The sequence below is a fragment of the Salmo salar genome, chromosome 12, assembly GCF_965601325.2.
Source record: "Salmo salar chromosome 12, fSalSal1, whole genome shotgun sequence".
NCBI classification, from domain to species: domain Eukaryota; kingdom Metazoa; phylum Chordata; class Actinopteri; order Salmoniformes; family Salmonidae; genus Salmo; species Salmo salar.
Window position 1 is genome coordinate 39,511,464 of NC_138302.1, and position 27,546 is coordinate 39,539,009.

Sequence of the window (27,546 nt, forward strand, 5' to 3'; positions counted from 1 at the left end):
CCATGTGTATGTGACCAATAAGATTTGATTTTGATTTGATTATTCAGAATCATGGTAGCATCCACGGTAATGTAAAAGTGTTTAGAAATATTTTCTATTCTTATTTACAATAAAAGTGACTCTAAAATGACACAATACATTAATGACTATCTTTTATGTTTTGTTTTACTTTTTTTCACCCAAAGTCATTACGATCTTGTCTCATCCCTGCAACTCCCCAACGGGCTCGGTAGAGGTGAAGGTCGAGTCAGGCGTCCCCGAAACATGACCCGCCAAACCGGGCTCCTTAACACATGCCCGCTTAACCCGGAAGCCAGCTGCACCAATGTGTCGGAGGAAACACAGCTCTACCGACGACCGAAGTCAGCCTGCAGGCGCCCGGCCTGCCACAAGGAGTCGCTAGAGCGCGATGAGCCAAGTAATGCCCCCCCGGCCAAACCCTCCCCTAACCCAGACGACGCTGGGCCAATTGTGCGCCGCCCTATGGGACTCCCAGTCACGCCTGGTTGTAACACAGCCTGGGATCGAAGCCGGGTCTGTAGTGACGCCTCAAGCACTGCGATGCAGTGCCTTAGACCGCTGTGCCACTTGGGAGGCCCCACCATTCATTTCTATTGGCCACAAAATAATCTGAAACACAACCAAAACTAACTGCAAATGCATCCAACAACTTTGAAGAGTCACAAACTTGATGTAGTCATATCTTGCTAGGTATATGGGACAAAATACTACACTTCTGACTACTTTATTTCTAAGAATCTTTAGGGGTCTACCTTTTTGAGACTTTTTTATATTACTTGTTATACAAAATCTCTTTAATCAAATGTATACAATTATATAATTTCGCAAAAAACTATTTTGTTGCACACAATATAGCTCAGTATTTGAATTATTTATTTTATACAGTCATTATTGCTCATCTTTATCAAGGGTGTTAATCATTTCAGACCCCACTGTACATACAATACGAGATCAATTGAACATCTGCCTTGGGGGATAGCACAAGGGCTGTCATTGGAGCTCATATACAAAAAGCCACATTTCCATAATGGCTGATTATTCTCTGAGGGGAAAAGAACATTCCCCTATTCTGTTAAAGGCTTGGTCATCCACTGCAAGGGTGCATCCAAAATGGTAACCTTTTCCCTACATAGTGCACTACTTTTAACCAGATCCCTATGGGTCCTGGTCAAAAGTATTTCCCTACATAGGGAATAGGGTGCAATTTCAGATACAGACCATGAGCCAGCAATGATAGCTCCCTTATACATTTGTGTATGGAAATACAAGTGTGTTACTTTGCATGTAATTTGATATTTGGTCGATTTGTATTCGACAAGTCTTACAAAAGCACTAAAGATATCTTTACACGCCATGCATTCAGTGAGTGGTGCCAAGCAAACAGGGACATGCCAAGGAATTAGCATAAGCCCCCAATGTTCGCGGCCCCTTTTTTGTAGTTGTAAATAAAATATAATTATCTTTTGCTCATTATTTAATAAGGCTATATTTGGGAATTTTCGCAGCATTTTTAGGCCTTTTAGACATCAACTTTTATATGAGCCTTACCAAGTAGGGTGCAGTTCATTTCTGATTGTCCTAGATGGCCTCAAGGCTCACTCAGATCTCCCAATGTGCCTACTGCTTCCCATAGCCCTTGCCCTATGTGATAAAATGAAGGCCCAGTGCAGTGAAATAGAAAATGACAGCCTACTTCTCTTCACTTTATCAACCTCTGACACCATGCCCCACTTCTGTACTGGTTGATGCATGGGCTTCCTTAAAGACATGTATTTAGTCCAACATTTTCCTATTACCACTCAATAAATGAATACATTAGTGTGGTTTGGTTGATGAACAGCATTGAGAAGTGTGCTGTATACAGAGAAACAAGCTGGGGTCCATATTTTTTTTTAAGCAGCTTTACAAGATACAAATAGGATTCAAATCAGCTATATACTGTTAAAGAGTGACTGCCTTTAAAAAGCAACAGATCCCCTTGAAAATCCCTATGTGGCATTGATAGGAGTCAGAAACAGTTATTCTAGTGTCAAAATTGACTACAAAATGTAAATAGGCAGATTTTGGTCATAAAGTCAGTCTCGTCTAAAACTGAGTATGGAACATCTGTGCGTCACAATGGGTAAATGAAGGTTGGGTTTTGATTTGACGATGTACATTTGCCCACTAACATGGGGTGAACAGCTGCAGTGATTGCTCTCTATCCAATAGCATAGACAGTGAGACAGACTGCCCAGCAGCCCGACGTTGTTTACATAAGACAACACGTCACACATTTTATGACTTTTTGCTTTAGTTTTAACTTTTAATTTTTTTACACCAAACAACATAGCTAGATGTAAAATTGTGCAAGTAAAACATCCTCAGCAGAAACGTAAAAATGTTTTAGATTCATTCTGAGGATTTTGAAGAAGTGAAATGGGGGACAAACATTAACCAAACGCAGAAGTGGTCAGGAAACACACCTCCAAGATGAAATCCCGTTTTTCTGATGAGCAACAGAAAAACACACATGTTCAATGGCTCTTTAAAGACAGACCCTTCAGAGAAACTGGAAAAGTCAGCTGTTCAGAAAGGTATACAGGTCTCACCTAGGCTAAGTGTCACCAGAAAATTGAATAAAACAAACAAAAAATGGCAATGGTGAAATGGCAAAGAGTTTAGCTTTACCCCTGGAATTGTATGCAAAAATAGGTGAACATTTATTCATTCTGAAGTTCCTTCCTCACCATAAGAGTTTTAGGAGAGAAATACATTTAAAATGTTGTTGGTAGACTTGCATGACAAAATTACATTGTCATGCAAAGTGGGGTGACTTCCTGTTTTAAAGAAACCAACAACAACAAACTCAGAATTGGCCTCTATTTGCCACTCCCCAATGTGTGCATGTCTGAAGGGAGGCCGAAAGTTGGGAAGTAGTAGTCTTTTTGCGGATATTAATTATCTTGTTTTCTGCAAACAGGAAGTCGCCTAGCTTTGCATGATGATGTCATATGGCGGAGTCTACCTTTAAGAGGGCACATGGCCATGATGTTATCCTAACTCTAATTGCCAGTCTGTGGATTTCTTATACTTGTAGCGTGACTAGGACAGAAAGGCAATCAGTCATATCCCCAGCTGTAGTCCGATCCAGTGCCCAGATTGAGAGCATATTTTAAAAGAGGACAAAAAAAGGCTCTTTTTAAACCTTTAGTGCACAGCTGCTTCAAACCGGATACTTGAATTGGTGCGTGGAGTGTCAGCTGGCAAGCTTGTGCCACGGTCTCACAAATGTAGGATCAGTCAGCATTATGAGTGGTTTAGCATTGTTAGGTGTCTCTCAGCCACTTCTGTTAAATGCCAGATGTTTGTGGCGGATGTGGAAGGCTTTATTATTTTATACTGTTGCCTCGACATAATTATGTTTCTCTCCATAATCCAACTGTGCTTGACATCATAGATTTATCATGAATGGGTTCAGGCTTGAACACCTTCGACAAATTTCAGGAAATTGGTAGACAGCTCAGTTTGACAAAGAATTTGAAAATCAATCAGATCGATAGCTTAGTAAGTTCGAAGTCTCCTGATTTATATGGATTATCTCCAAATTATAACTGGTTTTAGGCAGAGGTTTCCGGAATGGTAGGTTCTGTAGGTTGTTAGTGGGAACGTAGTGCTGCAATGGTGGCAGAGTCTACAGGACAGCTTCCATGTTACTCTCAGGATGTGTCCCAAATGGCACCTTATGGGCCCTGGTCAAAAGTAATGCACTAGGGAAAAGGGTGCCATTTTGGGGGTGCATCTTCAGTCTAAAGCCCATCTGTTACCTCAGTGGTATAGACCTTTCAGGCCCCATGCCAGACCACCACTATGAAGCAACAAGTCAATGATCGCTTCTTGCATCCTCTATACCTTTGGGCAGCGGAGCGTGTTTGGCTTGGCCTGCTATTTATGGTGCAAAGAAATTGCTGACTTGCACTTGGCTCTATAACCCTTTATTGTCCCCCATATACAGTTGTCACAGTGGCTGGCTGCAGCGTTTGCGCATTTGAAAGGAAACCATTGACCTATGTAGAATCTTGTGAAAGGTCAAATTCACAGAGCCTGCCCCCTTTTCTCGAGGACCAGTGTCCTTGACAGTGTTGCCTCTTCATCATGTTTTCATTTTCAGAGATTGGAGCTTGGCTCTATTGGAATTTGAGACCCAGTTTTCTCTTTGAAAAAATGTTCAGAACTGCATTCACCCCTTTATAATTCCAGAGGGGGTTCTGGAGTAGTTCCCAGACTGTCCCCATTCTGTCTTTGGGCTGGCTCACTCCAGATGTTGAAGCAACGGCATTATTATTCGTGGAATTCCCTGTGGTAATTTCTAAGTAAAAGGACCCATAAGCACATGTGAAGTTCATAGAACCATGTCAAATTGGGTGACAAATGAAAGCCACGAGTCTATATTTTTGAGAAATTAAGGCATTTATGCGTTTCAACCATTTTCCATTCTCAAAATGAGGAATAAACAAATTGTCAAACAGATGGAAAAGGGGCCTTACAAAACATCTACCAGAACAAGTCTTAAAAGGTATTAGAAATACATCAAAATACAATAATGTTGAATTAGACCCCTGCCAACTGATATCAACACAAAAATATAAACGCAACAGGCAACAATTTTAATGATTTTCTGAGTTACAGTTCATAAAAAGAAATCAGTCAATTGAAATACATTTCTTAGGCCCTAATCTATGGATTTCACATGACTGGGCAGGGGCACAGCCATAGGTGGGCCTGGGAGGGCATAGGCTTTATTACAGACAGAAATACCTGTTGTTTAACCGGTACATTTTAGAGTGGCCTTTTATTGTCTTCCCTGTGGCTCAGTTGGTAGAGCATGGTGTTTGCAATGCCAGCATGGTGTGTGCAACGCCAGGGTTGTGAGTTCGATTCCCACGGGGGGCCAGTACAAAAAAATGCATGAAATTAAATATATGAAATGTATGCATTCACTACTGTAAGTCGCACTGGATAAGAGTGTCTGCTAAAATGTAATTGTCTCCAGCACAAGGTGCACCTGTGTAATGATTATACTGTTTAATCAGCTTGTTGATATGCCATACCTGTCAGGTGGATGGATTATATTGGCAAATGAGAAATGCTCACTAACAGGGATGTAAACAAATTTGTACACACAATTTGAGAGAACAACATATTTTTGTGCATGTGGAACATTTCTGGGATCTTTTATTTCTGCTCATGAAACATGGGACCAACACTTTACATGTTGCGTGTAGTTTAGGATAACCTTTTCTGTCTTCTGTAAATTTAAGAAACATTGCCATGTGCTTTAAAATTCCGTTACCAAAAATCCACATATCGTTAAGATATTTTCTAATTTCTCTCCCTCATGAGCAGGGACAGATTAAGAAATCATAGGCTTTGTTTTTTATATAGTTAATTAGTGTTTTTACTGATATCAATTTTGTTTCATGAATTATTAAGGGGATGAAACTCAATTCTGTTACCAATTCGGTAACAGAATTTCAGACAAATTGGTAACGGAATGTCTGCATTTGAAATGGCTACAATGGGAAATCATAGTAGTCACAAAAAACAGATGCTACTGTTCTCCCTTTTGCTGGCGTACGATTATGTTCAGCTGATAAATGTTTTCCTTTCTCCTTCTGTTGTCTGCTTGTCAGAGAAAGAGGGTGGAAAGTCAGGACAACCTCTCTTCTCTATCCCTAATTAACGTAACCTCTCCCGGCTCTTACTGACACCTACCCATGAGCCCCCTCTCTTTAAATTCTTTATTTGGTCAGTCCACCCTGGCCTTGATTTCATCGTTCACAGACGTAATTTCTTGGTCCGGACCAGCCTTGATTTCAACTTCCACAGACGTCTGGACCGGCCCAAACATAGACGTTCAGATTTGGTACGGACACCTATGTTTCATAAGTTTGGACACCACAGTACAGTAAACAAAAGTAGAGAATAGTTCAGCATAGTACAGTAAATAAAAGTAGAATATAGTTCAGTAGAGTAAGGTACATTACACTATAATGTACTATACTCTACTGAACTATATTTACTGTTCTGTGCTATACTGTACTGTACTCTACATATCTCTACTGTGCTGTACTTTGATGTCCAAACGGGTGAAAAATAGACGTCTTTGATTGGTCCGGAACAAATCTGAACCAACCACATTTGGTCTTGTTTGGTGGTGGAGCTCAATAAAATAATAGCCATTGTGTAGAATAATACCTCAATATGCAAACGAGGATGTTGCGCCTTTGTATACGTATTTAGGATGAATGACATTCATATCCAAAATTATGCATTACTGTGTAGTGTAGATCAAAGACCCATGATGTTGCCTCAATTCTGTTACCGGTGTAAATCCACTTCACTTACTGTAGATCAATAACCAAAATAGATTTTTTTCAAACAAAAGGTGTCATGTCAGCTGACATCCCATTCTTTCTGCAGACATCTCTGAATCTTCATTCGGAGCAGATTTTTAATTGTTTGGAAATGTGGTGACATAAACTGAGGGAGATTTAACTGAAATTCTGTTACCAAACTTTGCATCTGCACAATTCTTTCAGTAAATGTATTTTTTAATTTTTATGTTCATTGTAAATTGTTAAAAGTAGTCATTGTGCATAGAGTTGTATGGTTTGTAATCTTTTAAATCAGTGGTTTTTGTTTGGCATACATTTCAAGTAAAGAATACGAGTCTCAGCGCAATTCTGTGGAATTGACCCTATTAGAAAAAAGTCCACACTGACAAATGACTCCCTGTAAGATTTTTGGATCCAAAATAGACATTGACCATCTGTTTGTTTTCGAATAGAACAGGTACCTAATGTGCTACTTATTCTGTTCTCACTATTTTTGCGAGTCCCCCACTGCGATGGATTTTTCTGAATTGGCTCAGTCTTTGTCTGGGGTTGGACCCAGATGTTCTATAACAGGGTTTCTTATTCTATCATATTGTACACAGCACCAATGTCTAGTAACACTGTTCTAATGGTCTATTTTTCACTGTCTGTGTCTTAGATGTTCCTCACCGTGTACCTCAGCAACAATGACCAGCATTTCACAGAGGTGCCCGTTACCCCGGAAACCCTGTGTCGTGATGTGGTGGAGCTGTGCAAGGAGCCCGGGGAGGGAGAATGCTACCTAGCTGAAATGTGGCGAGGCTCAGGTGGGTTTCAGAACGGTTCTCACTCAGTCTTCTCAATTGTATACCTTTTAAACTTGACGTAAAGTGCAAACTACTTAAGGATCAAGTTTATTGGACAGTAAAAAGAGACAGTAAAGTAAGTAGGAGAGGTGTGCTAGAAGGGCATGGGCCCTTCACCGTAGTCACGTGTGAGACTGTGGTATTACTGCTAGACCAGCCAGGACACTTCCTGACTAACTTTTAACGGCAGTGTTTACTCTAGGTTAATGTTATGGAGGGCTGCACTCATCAAAGTGTTGAACTGAATGAAACCAATCGAAGGCCAAAGTTTTCAGTGGTGGGTAGGAGGAACAACAACAACAAAAACTGTTCCATTTCACTCCCTAGCCCCTACAGCTTCGGTGTTCACTAATCTTAAAAGTGACATCATAGGTAAAAAGCAGTACCACTATCCCGTCAGATGTGAACACCTGAAGGGTAAAGGTTGGGGTAAGGGACCAAAATGGAACCGTGCCTTGGACTCAAGAACCGCTTACTCAGGCATCTTTCTTTGTCACACCAGAGCGCGCCATTAGTGACAGAGAGCGAATGCTGGACGTGCTCCAGCATTGGGGACAGCAGAGGGGTGAGGTTCGCTTCCTCCTGCGCCACGAACGGGCACCCTACAGAGAGTCAGGTGAGAGCCACAAACACACATTTTTCAATGCCCATCCCCCACCAGTACCCTGGATGGTAAATAGTGTGGTAACTGAATGTGTCAAGTGTAGCCTGAAAAATGGGGAAGCCTGGGTAGGCAGGTGTGTTTACTGGCTGTTATGTGTGTGGTGTACACAATGTTCTATTCGTCCTATGTTCCGTTACAGTTGAGCCAAAGTTCATACAGCCGGCTACTATTCTAACTGGCAGACACATTTCATTGTCCCCATTGTTGGGATGATGATTTCAATACAATTGTTACCATATTAGAGTTACTCCATGGCCACAATTGGATTTTAACTATGTCACATGTGAAGTAAAAACTCAAAATGATAAAGAAAGAATGTGTGAAAAGATTGTATATCTTCCTGTTATTTGGTGACGCATGCGGTTTTGACCATGGCACAATGCCAAGCATTCTAAACATTGCTGAGATAATTAAAATCTCTGTGATCTCTTGCGGCTGCTGGGAACATAGTTATTTAACAGGGTACACTCTCATTTTATGTCTTGCCTGCATTCTCTCAGGCCTAAAGGTCACCCAGGATTTTTCTGACTGACTACGTCCCACATGGCCTATGGGCCCTGGCCAATGTAGTGCACTATAAGGAATAGGATGCTATTCATGATGCAGCCTGTGTGTGGTGATGATGATATGCCACGGGCACTGTCTGTGACTAACCTAAGCAATGCCATGCCACCCCGTGTGCCACATGGCCCACACATACTAAGACTTAAGTAAATGCCTGGCAGAAAGATTTTTCAGCCATCCTTAATCCTTCTTTTGCCTCTTTTGCGTTTTCTTCTATATTTTGTATATTTTATATGAACTTACCATAACCCAGTGGCACTATTGTCACAGCATCCGTTGTGGTTGTTGGTTGTAAAAACACAGTCCAGTTTTTGAACACACCCCCATATGATGTAGAATATAGATCACTTTAACACACTTTAAAGGTGCTACACATAGGATTTGTATTTTATGTTTTCATTGTAATTTCAGAAAATGTTCATAGTATATCTGCAGTAATAGTGTAATGATAGTGTTTTGCAGTATTACTGACCCACCAGTGTTGTGATTGGCTGTGATTAGGGTTGCACATTTTGGGGAATATTCAGAGGTGGAAACTTTCTGTGGGAATTAACGGGAATATATGGGAATTAACGGAAATATATGCAATTTAATACTAATACCATTTAAATGTAGATGTTTTTTGCATTGGATATATTTACCGTATCATATGGAGACAGAAACATAAACATTTTACCTTATCATAAGTAGACATAATCACAAATGATTCAATCCTTCCAATAGAAATAAAAAAAACAATTTAGTTATGAATTGAACTTTAATTAAATGAGTACTCTTCACATGGGATGATTTCACTGAACAACAAAAGAAAGGGAATATTGAATGATCCCCAATGATCCATCGCATCTCCCATAACGTTTTCAACATACATCTGTATGTTTTGGTTGTCTTCCTCTCAGGCTTCCATGTCTTCTCCCTGGACCTCCTCAATGTCTGCCTCTTGAACATCAGACACTGAGGCCTCATCTTCACTGTCACTTTCCAACCTTGTTGTGGATGGCTCATTGTCAGGCTCAAAAAGCCTCAAATTTGCCCGGATGGCCACCAATTTTTCAACCCTTGTATTGGTCAGCCTGTTGCGTGCTTTGGTGTGTGTGTTCCCAAACAAGGACCAGTTGCGCTCTGAGGCCGCTGATTTTTGTGGGATTTGGAGGATGATGGAGGCAACAGGGGAAAGAGTCTCAGATCCACAAAGTCCCTTCCACCAGGTGGCTGATGAGATATGTTGGCCCGACTGCCTTATTGCATCTCCATCCCAAAGCCCTTTCTTGGAAGTGTACTTCGCCAGACTGCCAAGAACCTTGCCCTCATCCAGGCCAAGGTGGTGAGACACGGTAGTGATGACACCATAGGCCTTGTTGATCTCTGCACCAGACAGGATGCTCTTGCAAGCATACTTGGGGTCCAACATGTACACTGCAGCGTGTATGGGCTTCAGGCAGAAGTCTTCACACTTTTTGATGTATTTCAGAACTGCAGTTTCCTCTGCTTGGAGTAACAGTGAAGTGGGCAGGGTAGTACGGATTTCTTCTCTTACATCTGCAAGCAGAGTCTGAACATCAGACAGGACGGCATTGTCTCCCTCAATCTGTACAATGGCTATTGATATAGGTTTCAGGAGTTTCAGGCTGCTTACCACTCTCTCCCAAAATACATAATCCAGAAGGATCCTCTTGATGGGGCTGTCCATATCGGCAGACTGTGATATGGCCATTTCTTGGAGAGACACCTTCCCCTCCAGGAGACTGTCAAACATGATGACAACACCACCCCAACGGGTGTTGCTGGGCAGCTTCAATGTGGTGCTCTTATTCTTCTCACTTTGCTTGGTGAGGTAGATTGCTGCTATATGATATATATGATATAGATATATATGATATAGGATGACCCTTCACATACCTAACAATTTCCTTGGCTCTCTTGTAGAGTATATCCATTGTTTTCAGTGCCATGATGTCCTTGAGGAGCAGATTCAATGCGTGAGCCGCACAGCCAATGGGTGTAATGTGAGGGTAGGACTCCTCCACTTTAGAACAAGCAGCCTTCACGTTCGCAGCATTGTCTGTCACCAGTGCAAATATCTTCTGTGGTCCAAGGTCATTGATGACTGCCCTCAGCACATCTGCAATGTAGAGACTGGTGTGTCTGTTGTCCCTTGTGTCTGTGCTCTTGTAGAATACTGGTTGAGGGGTGGAGATTATGTAGTTAATTATTCCTTGCCCACAAACATTCGACCACCCATCAGATTATTGCAATACAGTTTCCTTTCTCTATGATTTGCTTGACCTTCACTTGAACTCTGTTGAACTCTGCATCCAGCAAATGAGTAGATAAAGCATGTCTGGTTGGAGGGGTGTATGCTGGGCGTAGAACATTCAGAAATCTCTTCCAATACACATTGCCTGTGAGCATCAGAGGTGAACCAGTTGCATAAACAGCATTTCTCTGACTACGTTCCTCCATTTAGTCTTACAAACTTTTTCTATCGAGAAGGTGTCTGATTCATCATTTTCACCTCGAATAGAAGTAGAGGGACTTTTGTCAGAGGTTGCTTGTTGTGTTGTGAGCACTGAGGGAACTTTATGCACTTGGCCAGATGATTCTGCATCTTTGTTGCATACTTCACATATGATTTGGCACAGTACACAGCTTTTCCTTCTACATTAGCTGCAGTGAAATGTCTCCACACTTCAGATAGTGCCCGTGGAATTTTCTGGGAAAGATTAGAAAAAATTCGTAAAAAAACGACAAATAGAATTCCATGTACATTTAAATAGTTAAGTAGTTTGATTAAACAACTCCTTTGTAAGATAAATGTTTTAAAATTAAACATGTATGGAAACAGGTGAATTAATATTCCTCAGTTAGCAGGCTCAAGCAAGCTAAAACCCACATGGTAGCAAAATCTAACTAGCAGAAATTGTTAACATGTTAGAAATGATTTAAACACACTTTGCTGTTGGCAACTATTTACTAGTTAACAAAAAATCATGTATGTCATAAAATATTTTCACCCCACCCAGTATTGTAATCAAAACTTACCAGAAAGCAAGTATTCCTAGGCTCAGACAGTGTAGTAGTGCGGGCTCAATAGCATCTCATTAGTGTGCAAGATCTTGAGAATCAGCTGTACATGTGATTGAAGAGTGCACTGTGCATGCAGAGGGTTGCAATTCCATTGACTTGGGGATAGTTTAACCACAATATGCCACAAACCAAAATATGCCACAAGACCTAGAATTGCCTTATGTGTATCCCACAAAAAAGTTCACTGTTATAAGCCAGCTTTTTGATGAATTTAAGCAAAATTGCCAAAATTTACCGGAAGGATTCCGACCCTTTGCAACCCTAACTGTGATATTCGCTTATTGATTTCTCTTGACAGGGCGGCATCTGTTGACAAAATGGGAAAGCTGTTTTGATTTTGTGGCTGTGTTTATCGGAAATCAGGTCAAGCGGCCAATGTAGAAATTGCTCTGTCATTTCCTGGGTGCTAAAATTCTACACTGTTCACTCAATTTCAGTTTATGTGAGAAAACAAGCACTGAATAGTGTAGGGAATCACTGTACCATCTATATCGCTGTGAAATATATTTCATAACAAAAAATATATTTCATAAGAAAAAATCTAGTTTTTACAGCTGTTCGAAGCTGGTGGACCACGACCGAAAGTAAAAGGCTCAAGCGCGAGTCTCCGCCATGTTACGGGGGAGGGGGGACATTTGTTTTGAATGCAGCCCAGTGCTGTTGCAATTCACCTAGCTTCCACATGTGTAAGCACCTTTTAAACAACTGCACCTTGTAGTCTTAGGTAGCATGCTAACCGTTCACCGCCCTCTCAGCTGGGGTGTATTCATTATGGAAACCATTTACCATTTAAGAACCAAACGGAAGCAAACAGAGTAAAACATGTTTTTATTGGACAAATTCAGGTAGGTCCCTCCCCATTTTTGTTCCGTTTGCTTCCATTTAAGAACCGCTTTGCAACAGAAATGGTGTCATGAAAATGCCCATGCTCATGGTTAAAGTGAGCCCATAGGGAACAGTACACTTTACTTTCATTGCTGTGATTTATGTTTTGTGCTTGTTATTTTTTCTGCGAATATCTGCGTTGCGTTTTCATGAGACGATTAGCCAAGGTCATGTTCTTTTCAATGGTACCACTATGTGATGCCCCCTCATAACTTAGTCCTTTATGTTACTTGAAAACAACAGAAAGCCCTTTCTTTCTTAACCCAAGGCTTTCTGTTCATTTGAGAACCTTGTGTAGGTCCATGAGTTTGGGTATCTAGTTGCTTGGAATGACGGGCCCCCTACGCAGGACTAATCCGTATTACGCAACAGAACAGTGCAAGGGATATCACAGCACAAAGGCTTTATTATTTGTTCTCAGGACACGATTGTAGTCAATTACAACCAGTCTGGCTTGGCTCCCTGTTTTGCTTGTGCTGTTATTACCATATAAGGTGTAGGATTTTGGTTGTATAACTAATAATCCTGTGTTGTGGCCCCCCAAAGAGCTAATTAAAGGGATCAGCCTTGTTGTTCAGCCTTTTTTGGTTACCCATATAAGCTGTTCGTAGAACAGCATTGCATAACCGTCAGACACTGGCACAGGAAGAGCAACTGTGTGGACGAGGCTTGGTTCTTTGGCTGCTCCACCAGTTGTTACATAATGAGCAGTTCTACAACTCATGCTTGTCCTTTTCATCCCGTATCTTCAGAGTATGACCCCTATTCATGGTGCAGTGCTCGGGTCTTGTGTCGGTTTTCCGGGTCATGTTTGTTCCGTCTTTGGTCATAAACAGACTGAAGTACACAAACAAATTGGAGCCCCCTTTTAACAGAGATTCCTCCGGATGCGGAATTTTCCCCAAATAGCAATTAGCTTCTCACCTCTTTATACTTCCCATGATCAGTTGTGAAGCAAATGCATGTCCCTCTCCAACAGTTAGATACAAACACACACACTCACAAGACCGCTGTATTTTGTCTTGTATAGGCGGATCAAGGGTTTCCGATCACTCATCCAAAAGGAACATGGTCATGGTCCCTGTGGACCGATGCATGGAAAATGGGGTGAGTGAAAGAATTGTATTACATTAAAATGAAGGAAGGTGGAAGCCAATGGTTTAATGGTGTGGTGTGACACGTTCTTTGTCATTATTGACCCCCCAGGTGGTACCGCCTCGCATGGACATCACCCTCTCGGAGCTGCAGGAGATGGCGTCACGGCAACAGCAGCAGATCAATTCGCAGCAGCAGCTCCTGGCCTCAAAGGTAGGGCAAGACATTGGCCATGTTGGAGAGCATGATACATTGTGGGTAAATTGTGACTGACCGACTTGGCTATAAATAATAATCAGTAGTTATTTATGATGCAAAGGGATTTGTAGATCAGTGCAGTCGATGTCAAACAAGCCCATTGACTCGTTTGGCAGAGGAGTACAGCCACTAAATAAGGTCAAGACATGTAATTCTTCACCTTGTCTCATGCCGAGGCCAGCGTGAGGCAGATAGGCCTGTATGGCAGGGCTCTAGATGAGACAATGTCCAATAAAAAAAGTTGTTTCTTTCCCTTTCTTACCAGTGCTTATTAGCTTGACATAGGCTTCCAGTTGAATAGGCCTGCTCTAGCGTCTGGTTCCTCTCAAGGTTTCTTCCTAGACAGTTCTTCTTCACACTGTCCCCTCTGCATTCTCTTTATTAAGGTCTATTAATAAAGGCAAGTCTTTTTCTTTAAAGACATGGGAAGGTCTGTGTGACCTCCTACACTGAGTTAGAAGTTTACAAAGGCTACAATAGAGAATGCTAACCTGTCGCCATTACCGGTAACAGTGAAGGTTAGCATTTTACATGTACATTTTAGTCATTAAGCTGATGCTCTTATCCAGAGCGAGGGGGGGTATCATCTTTGCGCTTCTCCATATGAATGTATAAGTGTTCAGAAACACCTTCTATTCTCACTAAAAGTGACTCCAAAATAACAATACATTATTCTGTATTTAGTTACTATTGGGCAAGACATGATACAAAAGACACCCAAAAACAAACTGCAAATGCTGAGTTTTATATAGTCACAAACAGGATGTAGTCATTGTGTGCCAGGGATATGGGACCAAATACTACTACTTTGACTACTTTAATACACCGTGGGTATTATTAAAAACTTTAATCTGAACTTAAAAATGTTTTCTTGTTTGGTCGGCTAGGAGCAGCGTCTGCGCTACCTGAGGCTGCAAGAGCAGCGACAGCAGCAGCAGCAGGCGTCAGAGCAGGAGAGACTACGTCAGCTCCGTGAGAACGCTGAGAACCAGGAGACCAAGCTGCGGCGTGTGCGGGCCCTCAAGGGTCAAGTGGAGCAGAAACGCCAAAGCAACAGCAAACTGGGTCAGTGCCAAGGGGAGAGGGAGGAGTCGAGGAAACTCGATGAAGAGGGGTTTGGGGAAGGAGCTGAGTAGGGATTTCTGAGTGGCATGTTTTTTTCCAAATTGACGCACTCGACATTGCTTCACACGAAATGCCACTGTTTTAGCTGGTTGGCTTAGTCCTACAGCATACACCCAGCTAACTACTTTTGGTTCAAAAGAAGATTCCAGGTTTTAGTTTCCAGAATATTATTTTGTCCAGTTTTTCTGTGTATTCCAAGAATGTACACCTGACAGTTATGGGAACGTTGTGTATTAAGGTTATTTATTTTGACATCAAAAAACTATTGAACCCGAAGGTGCAATTTGGGGGAATGTTTTTTTATTTATTTTTCTTTGCCATACCAGACGTTCACAGAACATGTTTAGGTGTAAGATAAAATCTTGACGTTAACGGAACATTCGATTTTGGTTTGAACTAACACGTCATTAGCATTCTCTAAATGTTACTTTTCAAATTTGACTAACATGCGTGTCTTTCTGTCTGTGTGTGTGTGTGTGTGCGTGCTTGCATGTGTTTGTTGATTTGCGTGTGTGTGTGCCTGGCCGTATAGTGGAGGAGATAGAGCAGATGAACGGGCTGTTTCAGAGTAAGCAGCGCGAGCTCCTGGTGGCCGTCTCCAGAGTGGAGGAGCTGAGCAGGCAGCTGGAGACCCTGAAAAGCGTCAAGATGGAGTCCTCTCATGACGGCCCTAGCTCCGCCGGCGAGCTGGAGCGTCTTTACAAGGAGCTGCAGGTAAGAAAATATCAGATTTGTCTGCTTCCACAGAAGTTTAGTTTTGCAGCATTTACAGGTAGACTCTGCAAAATAACATGAACACAGCGGACGACAAACATACACTATATGACCAAAAGTATGTGGACACCTGCTTGTCGAACATCTCATTCTATAATCATGGTCATTAATATGGAGTTGGTCCCCCCTTTGCTGCTATAACAGCCTCCACCCTTCTGGGAAGGCTTTCCACTAGATGATGGAAGATTGCTGTGTGGACTTGCTTCCATTCAGCCACAAGAGTTCAGGCACTGATGCAGCATTAGTGAGGTCAGGCACTGATGTTGGGCGATTAGGCCTGGCTCTCAGTCGGCATTCCAATTCCCGAAGGTGTTCGATGGGGTTGAGGTCAGGGTCTGTGCAGGCCAGTCAAGTTCTTCCACACCAATCTCGACAAACCATTTCTGTATGGTCCTTGCATTGTTCATGGGGGCATTGTCATGTTGAAACAGGAAAGGGCCTTCCCCAAACTGTTGCCACAAAGTTGGAAGCACAGAATCGTCTAGAATGTCATTGCATGCTGTAGCGTTAAGATTTCCCTTCACTGGAACTAAGGGGTCTAGCCCAAACCATGAAAAAGAGCCCCACACCATTATTCCTCCTCCACCAAACTTTACAGTGGGCACTATGCATTCGGGCAGGTAGCGTTCTCCTGGTATCTGCCAAACCCAGATTCGTTGGTCGGACTGCCAGATGGTGAAGCGTGATTCATCACCCAAGAGAACGCGTTTCCACTGCTCCAGATACCAACAGCGAGCTTTATACTACTCCAGCTGACGCTTGGCATTGCACATGGTGATCTTAAGCTTGTGTGTGACTGCTTGGCCATGGAAACCCATTTCATGAAGCTCCCAACAAGCAGTTCTTGTGCTGACGTTGCTTCCAGAGGCAGTTTGGAACTTGGTAGTGAGTGTTGCAACCAAGGACGGTCGATTTTTACACACTACGCGCTTCAGCACTCGGTGGTCCCGTTCTGTGAGCTTGTGTGGCCTACCACTTCGAAGCTGAGCCGTTGTTGCTCCTAGACGTTTCCACTTTGCAATAACAGAACTTACAGTTGACCGGGACAGCTCTAGCAGTGCAGAAATTTGACAAAATCACTTTTTGGAAAGGTGGCATCCTATGACGGTGCCACGTTGAAAGTCACTGAGCTCTTCAGTAAGGCCATTCTACTGCCAATGTTTGTCTATGGAGATTGCATGGTGGTGTGCTTGGTTTTATACACCTGTCAGCAACGGGTGTGGCTAAAATAGCCGGATCCACTCATTTGAACGGGTGTCCACATACTTTTGTATATATAGTGTATACCCCTGAATAAAACTGCTGTCTCTGAAGTTTTCTTAGAGCTTTTATTAGAACTCAGTAGAGCTTGGTTTGCCTCGGCTTAGTTCGGCCCAGTAGTGGGAAAAGCTCTATACACACACAAAGCTGAGTCTAGCTCTTTCTCACTTTCCTCCCGATTTAAGCTGAGGAATAAGCTGAACCAGGACCAGAGTGCCAAGCTGCAACAGCAGCGTGAGAGCCTGAGCAAGCGCAACCTGGAGGTGGCCACCATGGACAAGCGAGTGGTCGAACTCCGCGAACGGCTGTGGAAGAAGAAGGCAGCATTACAGCAGAAGGAGAACCTGCCCGTGAGTCAAGACGAGGTTCAAAGTTAAAAAACGTTATTGTTCCCTTAAGGCAGTGTTCATCAGACTACATCAGCCCCACGTTTATTGGAACTAAGCTGAGGAGGGGTGCCAGGGAAATGTATCACCAATTCATAGACAGAGCAGTCCATGAGATCAATGTGATGTGTGCAGGAGTAACCTTTTACTCCTTCGTCCCTACGTTAGGGATGGGCAACTTTGATGGGCGTGGGGCCCACAGAAAATCCGAACTTATCACGAGGGTCCACAGTGGCTCAAGTGTCTGAGTACCCAAATCCACACTTTTGGGGGCACTTAAGTGAAATTTTGTTGGCCCCCCCTCACCATGCAAGTAAAACGTTTAAGCAGCTCCCTTCTTGACAGCAGAGATAAAACATTTTTTAACTCTCAGCAGTAAGTTGAGACCCCGACTGAGTTCCTAAAAACGTTGTTTTTGTTATTATTATTATTATTATTATTATTATTATTATTATTATTATTATATATATATTTTTTAATGGAAATTGATCCGCGGGCCTCCAAAACCACGGGCCGCCCATCCCTGGCCTACATAGGGTGACATTACATATTATAAGACTCATAATAAGATATTATTAAGGCTCATACTAATAAAGCATCATACCTGCTAACTTTAGATAAAGTGTTACCCAAACATTCTCCAGGTCCCCACAAAGAGCCAGGCCCTGCAGCCGTGTGGCCCCTCCAGAGTGGCGGCCGTAGGCCCTTATATCCTGTCCTCCACCGCGGCCCCAGGGCCTCCGGTGCCCAGCCGACAGGAGCTCCTGATCAAGCCTGCCTACCCCGACGGCACCACCACCTTACCCATGCCAGACTCCTCCATGAAGGCCCCTCCTAGACCGCTTAAACCCTACTCAGGTAAAAACATTGTTTCGTTATGGATGATTTTACGGGGGGGGGGGGGTGTGTGTGTGTGTGTGTGTGTGTGTGTGTGTGTGTGTGTGTGTGTGTGTGTGTGTGTGTGTGTGTGAAAGTGAATGCATTGGCCGTGTCTTAGTGTACATGTGTGTAACTGTGCAGTAGTAGATTGTGTACATCTATTTGCCTTTTGCAATTCAATTGCTCTTTCCATGTGTTAACACTTCTCCACGCTCTGACAGGTTTCCAGCCATCCAAGCTGTCCGACTGGTCCAGCTCCAGTGCGGAGTCCAGCGGCAGTCATCATGGCATGTCCTCTACTCTGCCTCGCATGTCCAGCCTCTCCTCACAGGGCTCAGGTATCTTCCTTCGACTTGGCTAGGAACCAGGGTTGGGGTCAGTTCCACTGCATGAATGAACAAATCCGAATAGAAAAGAATGGGCAATTTTGAATTAATGAAGGGAATTCTTGCTAAGGCCATATTATTTCGAAATTAGTGTCAGGTCACCCCCTGAGATGTAGCATAGTGTTTTATTAAACTGATGCTGGGAATATATTCAAAATAAAGACTGGCTCCAGGTTACACTGATTTTGATATGTTTATGATTCTGACCATCTTGGTAATGTTCGGTTAACGTTCTTATGTGGATGTCATATGGTTTGGATAATGTTCTAATATGACATGGATGTTATCTGGTTTTGATCATTTAAATGTCATATGGTTTGGATAATGTTCTAATATGACATGGATGTTATCTGGTTTTGATCATGTAAATGTCATAAGGTTTGGATAATGTTCTAATATGACATGGATGTTATCTGGTTTTGATCATGTAAATGTCATATGGTTCAGATGATGTTCTGATGTGCCAGGGTTGTGGGTTCGATTCCCACGGGGGACCAGTACAAAAAAAAAGTGTATGAAATGTATGCATTCACTACTGTAAGTCGCTCTGGATAAGAGCGTCTGCTAAATGACTAAAATGGAAATGGAAATGATGTGGTTGCAGGAGATGCCGAGACCCTCAAGGACCAAAAGGGGCGTCACATTTCTATGTTTGACACCCCGCCTCCCGTCCCCTCACGGAACAATCAGAGCAGCGAGGACCTCTTGAGGGATGCCCAGGTACTGCTACTGATTTTCAGAAGCATTTTAGGAACCTTTCTTTTTATATAACTAGGCAAGTCAGTAAAGAGCAAATTCTTATTTACAATGATGACCTACCCCAGCCAAACCCCAGACAACGTTGGGTCAATTGAGCGCCACCCTATTGGACTCCCAATCACAGCCGGATGTGGTACAGCCTGGATTCGAACCAGGGACTGTAGTGACTCCTCTTGCACTAAGATGCAGTGCCTTAGACCGCTGCGCCACTCGGGAGCCCATACGGTATCCACAGAGGCTCAAAGGTCATTCAGTATACTTCAAATATGCTCCCTTGCTATGTTCCTCCCTACCGGACTTCCTTTCTTGCTAGATGTGATCACAGACCCACAGAGAATGTGGTCAGAGAGATATAGATTATTCCGCTCTCCATTGTTTAGCTTTTTCCAAAAATGCCTGATTAGTCAATGAAGCAGCTTCAATGTATTTTTGATATACAGGGTTGCACTGTTTTTTGTTGGTGGTTTAATTCCCTAATGGCCCACATATTTAATACTGGATATGTGTGTGAACTGTCAGTTGCATTGGATAAAACCAGCTGTTAACTGACATTTGTTGCAGTGATATTACTATGCATTTCATTTTCATCATACTATGTATGTTACGGTCTTCTTGACCCAATAGGCTGGTGGTAAGGCTCTCGGCAAGGTGCCACCTCCTATCCCTACCAAGCCCCCGACCTTCGGCAAACCGCCCTACAGCACGGGCACCTTCCCGGGCAAGGCAAAACCGTCCGCCTCCCTCCATCTGTGTGCACCTCCGCCCATCCCCATCCACAGCCACACCCTGCCTCTGCCCCCCAAGCAGGAGGCTCCTCCGGCGGCCACGGTGCGCCCCTTCACCCCCGATCCTCCAGAGTCCACAGTGGCAGTGCCTGTCCTCCAGAAGCCACAGACGGTGGCGGCCTCCTCCATCTACTCCATGTACACCCAACAGCCCAGGACAGGCGGGGGCACTCTGACACGCACACAGCCCAGAGGTGAGAGAAAGAGCCATGGGCTACTGTAGTGTCTTGGCTACTCCTGTGACTCCTGGATCTTTACTCTGTTACTAAACTGAGTAATTTGTTAAAATCATTCTGCATTTTCTGTTATTGTTTTGCAAAATTACCTGCCTTAAATGTCCCTACTTACAGCCTTACTCTTTTAAAAGATGTAATGGGGATTGTGTTATCGTGCTAGATTGTTTTATTGCTATGAAGCAGCTTGCTTGATCCCATTCACACGCATTGACCATTCACTCTTTCTCTGATAGTGTATGGAAAGCCAGTCATCCCAGGCAGTGGGGGGCAGCAGTCGCTCCTTCAGGATTCCATCTATTCGGGGGCCGGCGATTTCGAAGTGGACCAGGGGGGTCCCGGTCTGGCGCCTCCGGCCCCTGAGAGCCAGGGGGGCCAAGAGACAGAGCGGGCCCCTCGTCCCCTCAGCCCAACCAAGCTCCTCCCCTTCATCTCGCACCCCCACCGGCACCCTAGCGACGCCGACCTGGAGGCCCTGCGCCGCCGGCTTCACCATGCCCCGCGGCCCCTCAAGAAGCGCAGCTCCATTACAGAGCCTGAGGGCCCCGCGGGGCCCAACATCCAGAAGCTGCTCTACCAGAAGACCACACTGGCCGCCATGGAGACTGTTGTGGCGTCTCCCTACGAGGGTGAAGGTGGAGGAACATGGAAGGAGGGCGCCAGTGCCATTGGAGCTCCAGACCGCACGGCTACGTCCCAAGTTTTTGCCGCCGCAGCATCCCTCGTTGAGACAGAGGAAGACGCACAAGTGCCTCCACCTCAGCCGCCCCGCTCGCCCATCCCAGAGCCCTCTTCCTCCTCCAGCCACACACTGCCCCAGTCGCTGGAGGAAGAAGAGCCAGAGCCCTGTCCCCCGCCCCCCCATCAGACAGAAGCCTACCTGGAGGAGTACCCGCCCTACCCGCCCCCTCCATACCCCAGCGCGGGGGAGCAGGACCTGGGGGAGGACACCCTCAGCATGCAGGCTCCGGAGGTCACGGGACAAGTCACTCTGCCTCCGGTATGTAGCCACACCCACACTCTATGTCCAAATGCCCCATACTAGCATACTACATAGTATGAATTCATGTTTTAGCCAAACATACTAAAATGTGTGCTGGTAGGGATATTGGGGTACATGGATGGTGAGATATTTGGTATTGGGAAACCATTTCGATTGATGCATTGTTTGTGTGACATATATAATATACAGTTGAAGTCGGAAGTTTACGTACGCTTAGATTGGAGCCATTAAAACTAGTTTTTCAACCACTCCACAAATTTCTTGTTAACAAACTATAGTTTTGGCAAGTCGGTTAGGACATCTACTTTGTGCATGACACAAGTAATGTTTCCAACAATTGTTTATAGACAGATTATTTCACTTATAATTCACTGTATCACAATTCCAGTGGGTCAGAAGTTTACATACACTAAGTTGACTGTGCCTTTAAACAACTTGGAAAAATCCAGAAAATGATGTCATGGCATTAGAAGCTTCTGATAGGCTAATTGACATGATTTGAGTCAATTGGAGGTGTACTTGTGGATGTATTTCAAGGCCTACCTTCAAACTCAGTGCCTCTTTGCTTGACATCATGGGAAAATCAAAAGAAATTAACCAAGACCTTAGAAAAAAAATTGTATACCTCCACAAGTCTGGTTCATCCTTGGGAGCAATTTCCAAATGCCTGAAGGTACCACGTTCATCTGAACAAACAATAGTACGCAAGTATAAACACCATGGAACCCGCAGCCATCATACCGTTCAGGAAGGAGATGCGTTCTGTCTCCTAGAGATGAACATACTTTGGTGCAAATCAATCCCAGAATAACAGCAAAGGACCTTGTGAAAATGCTGGAGGTAACAGGTTCAAAATGATCTATATCCACAGTAAAACGAGTCCTATATCGACATAACCTGAAAGGCCGCTCAGCAAGGAAGAAGCCACTGCTCCAAAACCGCCATAAAAAGCCAGACTACGGTTTGCAACTGCACATGGGGACAAAGATCACACTTTTTGGAGAAATGTCCTCTGGTCTGATGAAACAAAAATAGAACTGTTTGGCCATAATGACCATTGTTATGTTTGGAGGAAAAAGGGGGAGGCTTGCAAGCCAAAGAACACCATCCCAACCGTGAAGCACGGGGGGGGGGGCAGCATCATGTTGTGGAGGTGCTTTGCTGCAGTAGGGACTGGTGCACTTCACAAAATAGATAGCATCATGAGAGAGGAAAATTACGTGGATATATTGAAGCAACATCTCAAGACATCAGTCAGGAAGTTAAAGCTTGATCGCAAATGGGTCTTCCAAATGGACAATGACCCGAAGCATACTTCCAAAGTTGTGGCAAAATGTCTTAAGGACAACAAAGTCAAGGTATTGGAGTGGCCATCACAAAGCCCTGACCTCAATCCTATAGAAAATCAGTTGGCAGAACTGAAAAAGCGTGAGCGAACAATGAGGCCTACAAACCTGACTAAGTTACACCAGCTCTGTCAGGAGGAATGGGCCAAAATTCACCCAACTTATTGTGGGAAGCTTGTGGAAGGCTACCAGAAACATTTGACCCAAGTTAAACAATTTAAAGGCAATGCTACTATATACAAATTGAGTGTATGTAAACTTCTGACCCACTGGGAATGTGATGAAAGAAATAAAAGCTGAAATAAATCATTCTCTCTACTATTATTCTGACATTTCACATTCTTAAAATAAAGTGGTGATCCTAACTGACCTAAGACAGGGAATTTTTACTAGGATTAAATGTCAGGAATTGTGAAAAGCTGAGTTTAAATGTATTTGGTTAAGGTGTATGTAAACTTCTGACTTCAACTGTATATGCCCACCTGAGGATCTGTCTTTTTCAGCCATCTGTGTTTGAATGGTGTAAAATCCACTTGTCACTAGGGCTGTTGCGGTGACCATATTACCTCCACACTGGCAGTCATGAGTCATGACGGCAGTAAAATTCCATGTGACCGTTGAGTCACGGTAATCACCTCTTATGCACTCTGGACATGCTTTGGTAGTACCCAACTCACTAACGACCATCAAGTCCTAATGGCCTAGTACTCAGCGCTCTGTTGTTCCTCTAACCACTCTGACACCAATGCAAATACAATGGAAAATCACATCAAACACTTATCATCAAAACAGTATCATGCTTTTAAAACTCACCTCACTGTGATGATCAATTTGTAGAAGTTCAACAACAGGTCAAATTGACTAGAAAACATGGTCATTCTGGATAGTTTCAAAGCCTAACACAACAAAATCGACAGCGCTTTCTGAGGTGATGATTAATTCAAAACCCCCGTATGCATATTAGAGCTTATGTACAGTTGAAGTCGGAAGTGAATACAGTGAATTATAAGTGAAATAATCTGTCTGTAAACAGTTGTTGAAAAAATTACTTGTCATGCACAAAGTAGATGTCCTAACCGACTTGCCAAAACTATAGTTTGTTAACAAGATATTTGTGGAGTGGTTGAAAAACGAGTTTTAATGACTCCAATCTTAGTGTATGTAAACTTCCGACTTCGACTGTATACACATAACCTTTATATGAACCCAAGCCCCCCCCCCAAAAAGGAATTTAAATAATGGTTGTGTCATTCTGTAATACATAGCCTACCGCATATTACACACGGCACAAAAACATAAAAACAAAAAAATGATTTAAGATGTCTTTGGTACATAATTGGTCCAGCTAGCCTATACTACAAAATTAAACATATTCAAGTAATCCCCTTTGAGTGTGGACTGTATTACTATCCATACTGGATGGACTGGTTACCTTTATTCTATACTCCAAACGTTCTATCCATGAGTCTGGGATGGATTTTGAATAGCCTAGTAATAGTGCATTTTTTAATAGGTCATAATTAAAAGGCTGACACATTAACTTTAGCTACAGAATATCTCACCAATGTGCGTTTCATCTCCCCTCATTCCTTTCTCGAGCGTGCAGTGAGGGGCTGTCAATAGTGAGGGGCTGTCAACAGAAATGTGTTTAGTGTGAAAACATGTTACTATCTATGTTCCTGAACATATTTCGCTTGGTTTCCCAAGTGAAGGAACAGGGTTGGAGAGCTCATGGCATACAGAGTTTGGGCGGAATATTACTTGTTCCGCAGCGAGAGGCTGCATGCTCCTCAAATAGTGGTTGATGCGTGGACCGAAATAAGTGTTGTTATAAGCCCAGACTTTTCTATATGCAGTCCCATGTGAAAGCAGAGTTTTGATGGTTGCCACTAAAAAGAGGAGGATCCCAGCTGCTACTATATTTATTTTCAGCTGCTCATATTAAGCACATGCTCCACTATAAATCCAGAGTAGTCTACCCGCCCACCATAGCAGGAAAGCGGCCTACATTCACTATTCGAGCACGTATGTTTTTTTCCCTGCCCCTGTACCTGGCCATTTGGGGCCATTTTAAATCTAAGCTAATTTTACATACAGTACCAGTCAAAAGTTTGGAAACCTACTCACCTATTCATTCCAGGGTTTCTCTTTATTTTGACTATTTTCTACATTGTAGAATAATAGTGAAGACATCAAAACTATGAAATCATGTTGTAACCAAAAAAGTGTTAAACAAATGGAGATTTTCCAGATTGACTGACCTTCATGTCTTCACTATTATTCTACCTTCATGAACTTTCAAAGTTCTTGAAATTGAAAGTAATGATGGACTGTCCTTTCTCTTTGCTTATTTGAGCTGTTCTTGCATAAATATGGACTTGGTTTTTCATCAAATAAGGCTATCTTCTGTATACCACCCTTACCTTGTCACAACACAACTGATTGACTCTGTTAGGTTCTAATTCTCAGAGTAAAAAACTCTACGGACACTATGAAAGCTTAACCAAGTTTAATTCTTCCAAGAGGATCAATACAGCTGCATTAGACAAAACATGTTTCCACCAACACAAGTGTATATATATACATATATATACTGCAATTTAGATGCACTCCTCCTTCTCTCCAACCCCTACATCTGTTACGGTTCAACAGGAAGACAAAGTGATGGGGTAATAAACCGCTCCTCCTCCCTTAAGGTGACCTGACTTCAACCCCCTTGATGCCTAATCCAAAACTCTCCACCCGTATCACCTATAGCACTCTCGTGACTGCCTCCCCTCTATTCAGCACATTCCAAAGCCATCTGGCTCCTACAGATAACCATTAACTTCTGATGTAAAGGCTCCAACCCTTTATGTTAATGTTACATATTTGCAAGTACACCCAGTGTATTTATGCAAATTATGCACATATCATTACATTTTTTAACACACCCCCCCCCCCCCAAAAATACCTGATACAATAAGAAAATGTATATTGGACAAATTGAATAACTGAACTGCATTCATTATTTGTCTGAGCCAGTAAAATGTTTTTTGTGCTTCAATTCAGTCAATATCTGATGGATAATACAAATTCAAAAAAGTTTAGAGGATCTTCATCCATTGTCCAACTCTTACATTTATTAGAATTAATTTTAAAACCTTTTAGCAATTTCGATGACCATAGCTAACAGATGTCACTGCATTATATTGTAATTGTGAAACACCTACAGCCCTCACTCCTCTCCTCCTACTCCCCTCCTGCAGGGCAAGAGGACCAACCTGCGGAAGGTCGACTCGGAGCGCATCGACCACGGCATGCGGGTCAAGTTCAACCCCCTGGCCCTGCTGCTGGACTCATCTCTGGAGGGCGAGTATGATCTGGTGCAGAGAGTCATCTATGACGTGAGTAATCCCACTCCTTTTAATTGAAGAGATAGTATAGTGTTGGGAAGATAAGTAGGGTGGGGAGTCAAAGGGCTGTTGGCTGGATTCGAACTCAGTGATGTGAGTTTTACATCATTAGCCCTGCTAATTTCAATGTCAATACCACAGACTGGATAACCTCAGACGTCTCTTCCAAGCAGACATCCCATAAGCAAAGGCTTTGCAATGCCGCTAGAGTAGTACTCTTAAGCAACTACTAACGCTGGTTTACGTCCGTCAAAACGCTTAGCTTAGAAGTTGCCCTTAGGCACAGTTATAGGACCTGCTAAAACCTACCCAAATCCTAACCTCAACCATGTTGCATTTAGGCACAGATCTAAGATCAGGTAAACCCTCCCCAAATCCTAATCTCAACCATGTTGCATTTAGGCACAGATTTAAGATTAGCTAATCCCTCCCCAAATCCTAACATCAACCGTAAGGGGTAAAGACGGATAACTGACCTTGTCTAGGAAATGTCTTGAAGCCTATTAACTTTGTGCCTTATAGGTGGATGACCCCAGCCTGCCCAATGACGAGGGAATCACAGCCTTGCACAACGCCGTCTGCGCCGGCCACACCGAGATCGTCAAGTTCCTGGTGCAGTTTGGCGTGAATGCTAACGCCGCCGATAGCGATGGCTGGTGAGCCATTGTCACTTTACAGTGGCCATTGTCACGTTACAGTTTCCCTTGTCCCTTTACAGTAACTTTACAGTGGTTGTTGTCACTTTACAGTAGCCAATGTGACTTGACAGTAGCTTTATCAAAGCTGTTGTCACCCCCAGCAACCAGTAGCACGTCACATCCAATGTGTTCATGTGGCTGATGTTATCCAGTCGCCCACTATTAATAAAGAGTTATTCTCTTTTTATTTATCCCCTCATTCACTCCCCCACTCTCCCTCACCCATCATCTTGCTCTCATATCCACCAACTCTCCCACCTTGTTCCCTCTCTTATCTCTTTCTCCCTCTGCCCTCCTCTCTACCTGCCTCCCTTACTTTCTTCCATCCCTACCTCACTCTACCTCTCCGTGTCTGTCTGTCTCTCTCCCAGGACTCCACTGCACTGCGCGGCCTCCTGTAACAACGTGCAGGTGTGTAAGTTCCTGGTGGAGTCCGGGGCTGCTGTGTTCGCCACCACCTACAGTGACATGCAGACAGCGGCAGACAAGTGCGAGGAGATGGAGGAGGGCTACGCACAGTGTTCCCAGTTCCTCTACGGTGAGACCGCTAGTGTACTCTGACTGGAGACAAAGCACAAACATTATTTTCTCAAAACACTCAGTGTGCCTATTTTTCTTTTTCCGTTATGCACTCGACCCCTCCGCTTGTTTACAAAATGTAGCTACCCTCACCTACTCTAACTAACGTTCGGCCTTCCATAACATGTTTTAGCGGAAATTG

At 43.3% G+C, this 27,546-nt stretch overlaps 1 protein-coding gene across 2 annotated transcripts in view; it reads left to right on the forward strand.

Annotated features, from left to right (window-relative positions):
* The window catches only part of LOC106564779 (apoptosis-stimulating of p53 protein 2), a 43,589-nt gene that overhangs the window by 10,938 nt on the left and 5,105 nt on the right, over nt 1–27,546 (forward strand). Inside the window, exons 2-16 of one of the 2 annotated variants that reach the window (XM_014131141.3) lie at nt 7,057–7,204; nt 7,746–7,859; nt 13,474–13,550; nt 13,650–13,751; nt 14,684–14,861; nt 15,454–15,635; nt 17,141–17,305; nt 17,965–18,199; nt 18,442–18,558; nt 19,211–19,326; nt 19,990–20,344; nt 20,620–21,383; nt 25,981–26,118; nt 26,650–26,783; nt 27,197–27,363. In XM_014131141.3, the coding sequence (XP_013986616.1) occupies nt 7,057–7,204; nt 7,746–7,859; nt 13,474–13,550; nt 13,650–13,751; nt 14,684–14,861; nt 15,454–15,635; nt 17,141–17,305; nt 17,965–18,199; nt 18,442–18,558; nt 19,211–19,326; nt 19,990–20,344; nt 20,620–21,383; nt 25,981–26,118; nt 26,650–26,783; nt 27,197–27,363 (2,992 nt within the window). The remainder of the gene's footprint in view (nt 1–7,056; nt 7,205–7,745; nt 7,860–13,473; nt 13,551–13,649; nt 13,752–14,683; nt 14,862–15,453; nt 15,636–17,140; nt 17,306–17,964; nt 18,200–18,441; nt 18,559–19,210; nt 19,327–19,989; nt 20,345–20,619; nt 21,384–25,980; nt 26,119–26,649; nt 26,784–27,196; nt 27,364–27,546) is intronic. The other variant, XM_014131142.3, reaches the window with a different exon arrangement.